Source organism: Choloepus didactylus, chromosome 6 (genome assembly GCF_015220235.1).
Source record: "Choloepus didactylus isolate mChoDid1 chromosome 6, mChoDid1.pri, whole genome shotgun sequence".
Taxonomy (NCBI): Eukaryota; Metazoa; Chordata; class Mammalia; order Pilosa; family Megalonychidae; genus Choloepus; species Choloepus didactylus.
Window position 1 is genome coordinate 75,191,652 of NC_051312.1, and position 12,173 is coordinate 75,203,824.

Genomic DNA, 12,173 nt, shown 5'->3' on the forward strand with positions numbered 1-12,173 from the left:
GTTCTTATTCTAAGAGGTAAGATTTTGGGTATTGTGAATGAATCTGACATATTCCATTTTATCTACTATTTTAGAACACTATACCCTCGGAGGATTCCTCTGTATTCCCAAGCCATAGATGGGAAATAGGGAAGATGTTAATAAACAATCAATTAGTAAGCAACTTTAGCTGATTTACTCTATTTCCACAATCTTTTTCATGTGAATGAACAGGCATAATCCAAGTTACTGGAATTTCTTGTTTACCTACTCTTAACAACAGAAACTCAACACCAGAAACTCATATGGTCTATCAAGAATATATAAACTCAGTACTCAGCTATAATACTAATAAGTCCACTGGCTTTGAGATGATATGAAGATTTACTGAATATATAAATTCAGTACTCAGCTATAATACTAATAAGTCCACTGGCTTTGAGATGATATGAAGATTTACTGAATATATAAATTCAGTACTCAGCTATAATACTAAGTCCACTGGCTTTGAGATGATATGAAGATTTACTGAATATATAAATTCAGTACTCAGCTATAATACTAATACGTCCACTGGCTTTGAGATGATATGAAGATTTACTGTTAGTAAACATATTTGAAGAAGACTTTTTTTTTTATGGGTCTGAATCCTCAGCCTTCATGGGGAACAAAATACATTGGACAAAGCTAAGAATAAATAAAGCCAGAAAATTTGAAGATGAGGGTCACAGGTGTACTAACGGGGGGGTCCTGGGCAAATTTCTTAACTTTTTATGCTATAATTTAATCAACAGTATATTATGTAAAAATAATACTATTTCATCCTCTCATACTTCAATTAGAAACATTGTTACAGTAGAAAACATTTGCTTTGTTTGAATAAATTTACGCTAATTACATTCTGAATATAAAACATGGTTTTTGCAAGGCAATTACATTGATTTCATTCTACTTCAATAAGAACAATATTTTAAAACATAATCATTTAAAAATATTCATAAATATACAACCACTCATCTCATTCATAACTCAAATTTGAAATTTCTTTCTGATACAAATATCAACATTTGTATTTCCTCTTTTAAAAAAATAGTCTAGTTTAACTGACACACATTGCTAGATATGTAATTAACTAGACATTTCTTCTATACATTAACTATCAGAAAACTTAAAGGCTGATCTGTTATCCACCCATAACCAAGAGTATTGGACTTCCTGGTAAGTATTACTTAATTTCAATTATAAAGCACATTTACTAAAGAAATAGTCCATAGATTACCCAGCATTCATATTCTGTCTCACAAATTGCTACATAGCCTTGTGCAAATTATATAACTTCTTTCAGTCTCAGTTTCCTATTCTTAAAATAATAACGAAATTACATAAAATTATTGAAAGGAAAATAAGTTAAACTATATATATGTATATATATACATAAAGTTTAGCTGTATGCTTACAATTTTGTAAGCATATAATAAATTTAGTTGTTTCTCAAGTCCTCATTACCTAACTACATTTTATAAATACACACACGCACAGACAGAGAGAGAGAGAGAAACACACACATATACATATATATTTTACATTTTGGTAAACTAAAAACTCTTTTATTCTCATCAGTCATAGATTTTATTCTTTGGCTCTAAAGCAGCATCAAATATAATTTTAAAAATATAAAATAAGAAAAGGAAAGGAACATTATTTAACAGAAGAATTTTTCTGTTGGTTTGAAACAATTTTGGAAATGCAAGTGCACTCATCATTGCTTGATACACTAATGCATGAATGATATAGGTTTATTTATCATGAATTCCCATATGACTAGGAAGGAAAATGAAACCATCAAATTCATAACTTCTTTAATATAATTTGTCCATCACAGGCTCTCTTTGATACCAGCGACACTGTCTCATGGATTCTCTGGTGGATGGGAACCACACGGCAGTGACAGGGTTCATTCTATTGGGCTTAACAGATGATCCCAAACTTCGGGTCATTCTCTCCATGGTCATCCTATGCATCTACCTGGTGACCGTATCTGCCAATCTCAGCACAATCATTCTTATCAGAATCTCTTCTCAGCTCCATCATCCTATGTACTTATTCCTGAGTCACTTGGCTTTTGCTGACATAGGCTGTTCATCATCTGTCACTCCCAATATGCTTGTAAACTTTCTGATGGAGAGGAACACAATCTCCTATTTTGGATGTGCCATCCAGCTTGGTTCAGCAGCATTCTTTGGGACATCTGAGTGCTTCCTTCTGGCTGCTATGGCATATGATCGCTTTGTGGCAATCTGCAACCCACTGCTTTATTCAACCAAAATGTCCACACAAATCTGTGTCCAGTTACTTTCCGTGGCTTATGTAGGTGGTTTTATCAATGCTTCCTCCTTTACTCTTTCCTTCTTCTTTTTCTTCTTCTGTGGACCAAATCAAGTCAATCACTTTTTCTGTGATTTTGCACCGTTAGTTAAACTTTCCTGTTCTGATCTCAGTATTCCCGCAGTTGTTCCCTCATTTTCTGCTGGATCCGTCATTGTGATCACAGTGTTTGTCATAGTCGTTTCCTACACCTACATCCTCATCACCATCCTGAAGATACACTCTTCCGAGGGACGCCACAAGGCCTTCTCCACCTGCACCTCCCACCTCACTGCTGTCACTCTGTTCTATGGGACAATTACATTCATTTATGTGATGCCCAAATCCAGCTACTCAACTGACCAGAACAAGGTGGTGTCTGTGTTCTACTTGGTGGTGATCCCCATGTTGAACCCCCTTATCTACAGCCTTAGGAATAAAGAGATTAAGAGCGCTCTGAGGAGAGAGCTGGGTAGGAAAATTTTTTCTTAATAAGACCTTAATTTTTCTTGCTTGCTGTAATAATATAACATGAACACAAGAAAAAAAATTGAATTTCTTTGGGGTGGATTTTGCAAAAAAAAAAAACAAAAAATCAGTGGGTAAGAGTGAGTTTCCTTAAAGAAAAGAAATTTTTCATTAAGAAAACAGAAATTACTTCACATGACAAAACAATCTGCTGAAAATCTATTTACAGTTGTATTAAAATATTTTTTGAAAAAGTAGTTCCTAGCCCTAAGTTACATTACTGTACCTTCATAGACTTAATGGTGTGTACATTTTCATCTGCACTGTATCCTGAGGTAAGCCTGATAACTACAGTTATGTCAAGGTACATTCTGTGGGTAAATGACAAAACATAACACAGAGTAAAATTCCTGGAGATTGTCTGCTTGTAGAAAGTTTATCTATCTACTGATAATGAATTTTTGGACCATATAATTCAGGACTGTGTTTTTAGACTCTGACTCTAATCTTGGATGTAGGAGATCCCAACAAAGAATAAGATGAGACCCACATCTATACTGTGAATTCTTTAGTCAAGTCAAGAAGAGATGACTTCCTCTATGAGAATGAGTAGGTTTTTTTTTTTTTTTTTTAATTCTTCATGCTCTAAGTGGAGCAAAAACAAGCAGCAATTTTCAAAAGGAGAATCCAGTACATTGGATGACATTGAGATGGTGTGTAACAAGTCCGGAGGTGACTTGCTCATGGTCAGGCCACCTATTTTGCAGGAAAGTCCAAGAGAATGGACTGTTTCTCCCATGAAATTGTGACTTGTCTGAGATAGGCTCATCGACTTCTGTATGTTGATAACTACCCACTAATTTTTTCCTATTCTCTCTTTGGTATTTCACACAGAATATGCAACCTTTTCTGCAAGTAAAATTATGTAGCATTATGGCATTAATCATTTCATTTATTCATTGTTCTTTCAATCATTCAAAAATTATATTATCTATATTATTCCCAGCACTTTTGTAGGTAATAAGAAATGTGTGACAAACAGATGTGTGCCCTTAGGAAATTTATTGTCTAGCACTGGACACAGACAATAAAACTAAGAAGTAAGTGATACAGAGTACTAGGAGGTGGTAAGTGCAATGGCTAAAGAGAAAGCAGGATAGAGAGAAGAAGACTGATGTTCTAGGGTCAGGGAATGGTCAGTGTGGGCCTCACTGAGTAAATAACATCTGAGCAAAGGATTGCAGGAGGTGAGGACACTTCATGTTGAGTATGGTGCTACTCGTGCACATTTGTGCTAGTCAAGTCTTCCACTCATATGAGCATAATTTATCTTTGAGGCTCTGTTCCATCAATGAGAGTGTGGTAATTTTAACCAATTCTCATCATGAGCACAACTAAAAGAAATGTTGGAATGTTAAATATATGTTAAAATCACTCTAGAGCTTACAGGACAAAGAGGAATTGCTTCACCAGAAAGTCTGAGAATCTAGAAAGGTGAGCACAGCACTCAAAAATGCTTTTGCCTTGAGGGATATGAGAAATCAGAAGAATCAGCCACCCACCTGGGCCATGGATTTAGCATTGTTTGGAGAGAGGGCGACAGATGTCAGATTCTAAGTAATGTCTGGCTGAGAATTCTGAATAATGGATCTCATAATGGTCTCAGGGAAAGGATAAGACTGAATTAAGCAAGCCCTTGTACAGATTTGCACTGCTGGAGGTTTAGGAATCTCAAGCCTTGAACTTGGATTAAGGTGATAAACAGATCATGCTTTTTCCTCCCAGACCCTTGGTTTTCCTAGCAAGAATTATTCAAAGATAGTTACCATCAATCACTGAATACTAATGACCAGCACAACAAGGAAAAAATAGACCAAGAATTAGACATAGAGTAAATATTTGCAAGAAAATAAAATGATCCTTACCTCATGCTATATGTAGAGAGATTTCTAGGTGAATTACAGTGCTGAGTAATGATAAAAAACAATAAATCATTAAAGCTGTAGGTACTTGTTCACCATGAGATAGGTCAATGTATCTGCTGTAGTTTCAATCTGTTACATATCCCAGAAAAGGCCATGTTCTTTTAGTCCAATCCTCTGGGTGCAAATCTTTTTTGGTAGGTGAGGGTACTTTTGTGTGTGATTGTGTGCTTCAAACATTCTTTCTCTTTATTTAAGAGTCTGAACTAGACCTCTCTATTTTTAAGGAAAGGGGGCTTGAGGTTTTGAGGTGATCTACAGTATATTAATTGTAACGGGATTTTGAGGGTCATTCTGCATTGTGCTTGGGAGTCTAAACTTGGAAGACACTGTTATACCCGTTTTGTATTTGCTGCAGAGTGGATGATTGACACATCTAGCCTGACATTTTGAAAAAGTAAACCAGAAGGGCAATCCAGGTGTTCTCACTCCTGCATTGAAATTCTTACTGTATATCCTAGTAAGTGATGACAACCATCAAACTATTACCCACTGCTAATTAACCTATTATTTTTCTTATTTTTTCTACTGTCTACTCAATTTTTACCTCAAATGATTTGTAACAAACTGTTGATAAAATAGTACGACATCCAAATCCATATCATCATCATCATCATCATCATCACCATCATCAACATCATCATCATCATTTGTGAAGGCAAACCCCGAAATGAAAAATCCTAACTGGTGGAATATCTAAGTACAATTTTTATTTTTAACTTAGAATACAGTTTTCATTTCCTTGAAATTTTATTGAGATACAGTCACATACCCTACATTCCATCCAAAGTGTACAACCAATTGTTCACAGTGTCCTCATATACATGTTGATGTGCATTCATCAACACAATCGATTTTGCAATATTTTCATTACTCCAAAAAAAATAAAAATAAAAATAAAAATAGAAGGAAAAAAGAACACACTAAACAGCTCATCACCCCCGTCCCACCCCCTTATTCATTTACTTTTTGTCCCCATTTTTCTACATATCTCCCCATACCCTGGATGAAGGGAATGTGAGCCAAAAGGTTTTCACAATCACACAGTCACACTGTATAAGCTATACAGTTATACAATTGTATTCAAGAATCAGTGCTACTAGGTTGCAGTTCAACAGGTTCAGGTATTTCTTCTAGCTATCCGAATACACTAAAAACTAAAAAGGGATATCTATATAATGCATAAGAATAAACTCTCAACTCTATTTGAATCTCTCAGCTACTGAAACTTTACTTTGTTTCATTCCTCTTCTACCTTTGGTCAAGAAGGCTTTCTCAATTGGTGGGGGGCGACCTTTCCATTAGGTTTTTAAATTAAGATGTTATCCACTTAATTCCTCTTACTGGAGGCCTTTATAAGAAGATAAAACACACACAGAAGTTAAGAGATGCTTAAGAGAAGCACACAGAAAATGCCCCAAAAGAGGACAGGAAGCCACTGAAGCCAGAACCTGGAAGCAACGAAGCCTGGAAGAGAAGAACCAGCAGACGTCGCCATGTGCTTTTGCTATATGACAAAGGAGCCCAAGCTCTGGGAACCCATTCTCAGAGAAGATATTGTCCCATTGATGCCTTAATTGGGAAATTTCAATGGCTTTATAAGTGCAAATTTGTAAGCTAATAAATCCCCAATGTTCAAAGCCAGTCTATTTCTGGTATCTTGCATTTCAGCAGCTTTAGCAAACAAAAACAGTATCTTATACCAAAAACCAATATACTATCTCTGAAGAAGTCTATTGATTCAACTGACTATATTAAATGAATAACCTCTCATCACCAAAAGAGATTATTAAGTAAAAGGGCAGGTCACAGGGTAACAGAACATGTTAGTAATATATATCATTACAAGATGTCTCAAATAGGTAATATATAAAAATTCACACTTATCGACAGGAAGAAAGACCCCCTCAAAAGAAAAAGAGGCAAGAGGTATGTACAAGTATTTCACAAGAGAATAATTCATTTATTTGGCCAATAAACATGACAATACAGGGAATGTAACTGAAAAGCTCAATGACAACAGTTTTGGCTACTGCAAATAGTGGTATAAAGCAGTGAAAATAACCCTTTCTCAGGCAACAATTACGAAAATGTGACAAGATATTTTTAAAATAGCAGAAGAAACTGGATAGCAATGAAAAACAGGCAGAAACCTCAGAATTGTTTTCCCTTGATTCCTACAATGGTGAGGAATAAAAATTGTGTGCTTGTAGTGTTTTCGCCTCAGAACCCTCTCCAAATCCCACAGGGCTAATGACAAATAAAACAACAGCTTTGTGAAATAGTTTTGGCAGAGGTTGGAGTTCAGGCATGATAGTATGATAGGAAATTTAGAGAACCATCCCGGGCTGGAGAGAGATTCAGAAGGGTGAGTATAACTCCCTATTCCCAGCCTTCAAAATTATGCGAAGGTGGGATAGACAAAAAGGCCAGAGGAAATAGTATACGGAAATGAAAGAGGAATCTAGGTATTAAAGATGTGATCGCATAGCATAAGTTTATGAGATTACTGCTCTTTAGGCTAAATGAATTCCTGAATCCAAACACAATTTGGGATGCAGAATGGGTGAAATGTTAGTGGCTTACAGAGAACAAGGCTTGGAACTGGAGGAGCAGCTGAAAATTTGGTGGGTACCTGGAATCAAGGGAACTGCAGAGAAAAGGAACCCACCAAACTGAAAAACACCTAAACAAACCTAAACGCATCTGGAGCTGAAGAACTGAACAAAGATGTTATCTGCTGGAAACCAGTAAGAGAAAGTGTTTCGTTTAAGAACAGAAAAGTTAGCTGTCCACTACAACATAAAACAAACAAACCAGAAGATTCCAGAGTCAGTACAATTATTATCTGCAGTATTCCATTTGCAACCAAAAATTACTAGTAATCAAAAAGAGCATGAGAGATGGGAATATATAGCATGCTCTGGACTGGGAAGATTGAACAGAATAACGATGACAATTTTTAGTACATTAAATTCTAGCATTAACATAATTACAAAGAAAATCTCAACTGTTATTTTTTTTTCCAAAGAAATTGCAAATTCATTCAAAAATTCCTATTGTAGCAGGGACTTATGAATCCAGATGGTGGACTGAATACATGCGTAAAATTCTATTCCTTCCCAAACCCTACTAAAATGCCCAAAAGCAGATTGTAAATGTTATATTTTATTTATTGAGGCATAATTATATATAGTAAAAAACATAAATATTAGGTATAAAGTTTGGAGAGTTGACAAATTTATATCCCCATGTAATCAAAACTCTAGTCAAGATTAAGAACAATGCCATCACTCAAGAAACATCCTGCATACTCCTAAGTAGTTTCTTTAAAGCTTTTTTGATGAAAAATAGATTACATTCATTTAAATTGTACAATTGATCAGATTTGTGTATTATATATACCCATGAAACCACTACTCCAATCAAATAAAAGAACATTTCAATCACTCCACAATTATTCCTCATGCCCACAGGCAATCCAGTCTTCTCCCTGAACCTGGCTCCAAGCAATAACTGATGCTTTTTTTTAAAAAAATATATAGATTAGTTCACTTTTTCTATATCTTTGTAAAAGGAGAATCATACAATATTCACTCTATTGCATCTGACTACTTGCCTTCACCTTAATTATTTTGAGATTCATCCCTGTTGGGTGTAGCAGTAGTTTGTTTCATTTATTGTTTAGTATTATTTCATTACAGAAATATACCACTTTTTAAAAATATATTCACATGTTGGTGGGCTTTGGAGTTGTTTCCACATTTGTACAATTGTGAATAAATTATCATTTTCCAGATTTGGTGCAGAGTTTTACATTTACACTTGCTATTTGAGAGTCCTAATTTCTCCAAAACCTTGTCAACGTTTCATATTGTCAGTCTTCTTCAATTTTAGTTATTTTAATGGGTGTGTAGTAGTGTCTATCTATGGTTTATATTTATATTTTCCTGAAAACTAATGCAGTTAAGCAATTTTACTGTACAATTGAAGCCTTAACTCCTTATCCCTTACCTGTACGCCATACTCTGGTAAACTACATTCTAGATTCAGCCTCTTTTAGTTTGTGAAATTAATCATTTTTAATTGTTTCTTGGATTTTTATATATCTCTTTGGAGGTGTCTGTTCAAATGTTTCACCAATTTTTAATTGGCCTGTTTTACTCCTTTTAGTCTATTTCTAACAGTTCTTTATCTATTCTAGTTTTGGAAACATTTTCTTAAAGAACCGGAAAGTATACAATTTAGACTCATAGGCACATGGTATCTGTTATAATTTTTCTACTTTGTCATGGTGCAAAAGCTACCATAGACAACGTGTAAATGAATTGCCAAAGCTGTCTTCCAACAAAACATTACTTACATAGTCATTTTCCAACCCCTTTTTCTGGACTCAAGTCCTTTTTCACATATATGCATTGCAAATATTATATTCCCTTCTGTGTTAGCTTGGTGCCATTTGAAGAACAAATGTTTTGAATATTAATACCCCCCAATATTACATTTTTAATTTTTATGGTTTGCGGTTTTTGGATAATAACTATAAAATGAGTCAGACACCTGTCTCTATGTCCTTTCTACTCCATAGCTTACACAACAAATCTGAGGGTTTCTCAGATATCTTTTTTGTCCTATTTTTGGGGTAGGGAGCGGGAATGCATCTCTGTCTTATTTTAGTTGGAGTTTTCCGGAGGGCAGAGCCTGAGACAAAGATGTGGCTGTAGGCAGTTCATTTGGGAGACGATCCCAGGAATCATGAGTGAAGAAGTAGGGAGGGTGAGACAGACAAGGAGGAAAAGGCAGTGCAAGGGGTGTGTGGAAAAGGTCACTGCCAGAGCATTAGCAGCTTGATTCCACTGGGATATGTAAGAAGCACATACACTGACCTCCAAGTTCTTCCTGTGAAGGAACATTTGCATTTAAAATTGAAATTTACATCAAGTTCGACCTCCTGTTCCCCAAGGTACCTAAAGGCATATCTTATAGATATCAATACAACATACGTATGCTTAACATCTACTGAGTGGATAAAGCTAAGTTTGTCTTTTGTCTGAAGTTTAGTACTGAGTATTCTGTAATTAGAAATATCAAAGTAAACTTGGAACTTGCCGTTAGATATAAGATAATTTGTTATATTATACTCCCCAACAATTATAGAATGAAAATTATAAAACTATGCACAAACACCTAGAAAAAATAAATTGACCACTTGAGAATTGACACAATCCTTAAAAACTTGATGTGTATGTTTGACTTGAACTGCTCTATATCCACTCGAGAATTTGATAATCATCCACACTGCTTCTGAATTCACATTACAATCTCCAGAGTCTTCATAGACTTATCCTCAAAAGCAAACAATAAAGAAAGATAGCTATAAAATCACAATGACTTTGGATTTCTTACTGAAAGATGACTAGCCCTTATTCTAAGAGGTAAGATTTTGGGTATTGTGAATGAATCTGACATAGTGATTTTCATGTACTTTGTAGAATACTTTATTCTCTAAGGATGGTCTGTACTCCAAGCCATAGATGGGAAACAGGAAAGATGTTAACAGTTAGTAAGCAACTGAGCTGAGTTATTCTCTTTCCACAACCTCTTTCGAGTGAATAAACAGGCATAATCCAAGTTTCCAGAATTCCTTGTTTACCTTCTGTGCCAGGTTGGATATGTTATGTCCCCCAGAAAAACCCACATTCTTTAATGCAATCTTGAGGGGATAGATTGATTAATCTTTTTCATTAGGGTGTGACCTGTTGATTGAATGTTTCCATGGAGATTTTACCACGCCCATTCACGGTAGGTCTTGATTAGTTTACTGGAGTCTTTTAAAAAGAGCCACACAGGCCTATATATTTGCTGAATGATGCCGACGCTTAGAAATCCTTGGAGATGCATACAGGAAGTCATTTAGCTAAGAGACGAAGCCCCGACTTTCACCCAGGATATGCTAAGAGTGGAGCCCCCGGCAGTTAGAGAGAAACGTCCTGGGAGATAGAACCAAAAACAGACAGGAGCTGAGAGAGGAGCTGTAACAAAACCTGGCTCAGCAAATGCCAGCCACGTGTCTTCCCAGCTAGGTGTTCCAGATGCCAGTAGCCTTTCTTCAGTGAGGGTACCCACTGGATGTCTTAGTTTGAACACTTTTATGGCCCAAGGACTATACATCTGTAACCAAATAAACTCTCTTTATAAAAGCCAATCCATTTCTGGTATTTTGCATAACAGCAGCATTAGGAAACCAGAACACCTACTATTAACATCAGAAGCTTATATGGTCTTTCAACACTATATAAACTCAGTATTCAGCTATAATGCTAATAAATCCACTAGCTTTGAGATGCTCTGGAGATCTGTTGCTAGCAAATATCTTTCAAAGACAACTCAAATTTTTTTTTTAATGAGTTGAATGATCTGCCTTCTTGGGCAAGAAAATGCATTGGAGAAGACTGAGAATAAAAAGTCAGAGAATTTGAAGATGAGTGTCACCTGTCTACTAGCTGGGAGATCCCAGGAAAATGTCTTAACTTTTTATGCAACAATTTATTCAACTATATATTATGAAAAAATAATATTTCATCTTCTCCTACTTCAATTAGAAAACATTGGTACAGTACAGTATTATTTTCTTTGTTTCAATAAATTTATTTTAATTATATTCTAAATATCAAACATGATTTTTCATAGTGATTACACTGATATTTCATTCTACTTGATAAAAGAACAATATTTTAGAACATAAACATTTAAAAATATTCAATAAATTTATAATAGGTGATCTCATTCATAACCCAAATTTGAAATTCCTTTCAGGTAAAAGTATCTGCAACAGTTGTATTTCTCTTTTAAAAAAATAGTACAGCTTAACTGATACACTTTGTCAGATAAGTAACTAACTAGACATCTCTTTTATATATTACCTGCCGCAGAACTTAAAGGCTAATTGGTTATCCACCATACCCAAGTGTGTTGGACTTCCTGGTAAATATTAATTAACTTCAATTATAAAGTATATGTAGTAAAGAAATAGATCATAGGCAGACTGCCCAGAATACATACTCTAACTCACAAACTGCTGTGTAGCCTTGTGCAAGTTACATAATTTCTTTCCAGACCCACTTTACTCCTCTTAAAATAATAATGAAATTACTTAATATATTGAATGGAAAATAAGTTACAACCACATAAGTATATATAAATTGTAGCTGTGTGCTTATCTCTTAGGAAGCACATAATAAATTTGTTTCCTAAGACTTCATTACACAACTAAATAAATATATCTTACTTATTTTACTGAAGTCTAGTATTTTTTTATTTTCATCAGTCATTTATTATTCTTTAGCTCTAAAGCAACTTCAAAGATATTTTTGAAAAAAT

General features: G+C 34.9%; 1 protein-coding gene across 1 annotated transcript; it reads left to right on the plus strand.

Moving 5' to 3' along the window:
- Positions 1-1,889: 1,889 nt before the first annotated feature.
- Positions 1,890-2,835, plus strand: LOC119536321 (olfactory receptor 502-like). Its single transcript, XM_037839079.1, has one exon. It carries the CDS (start codon positions 1,891-1,893, stop codon positions 2,833-2,835), a length of 945 nt encoding a protein of 314 aa, XP_037695007.1. The 5' UTR covers position 1,890.
- Positions 2,836-12,173: the final 9,338 nt, after the last annotated feature.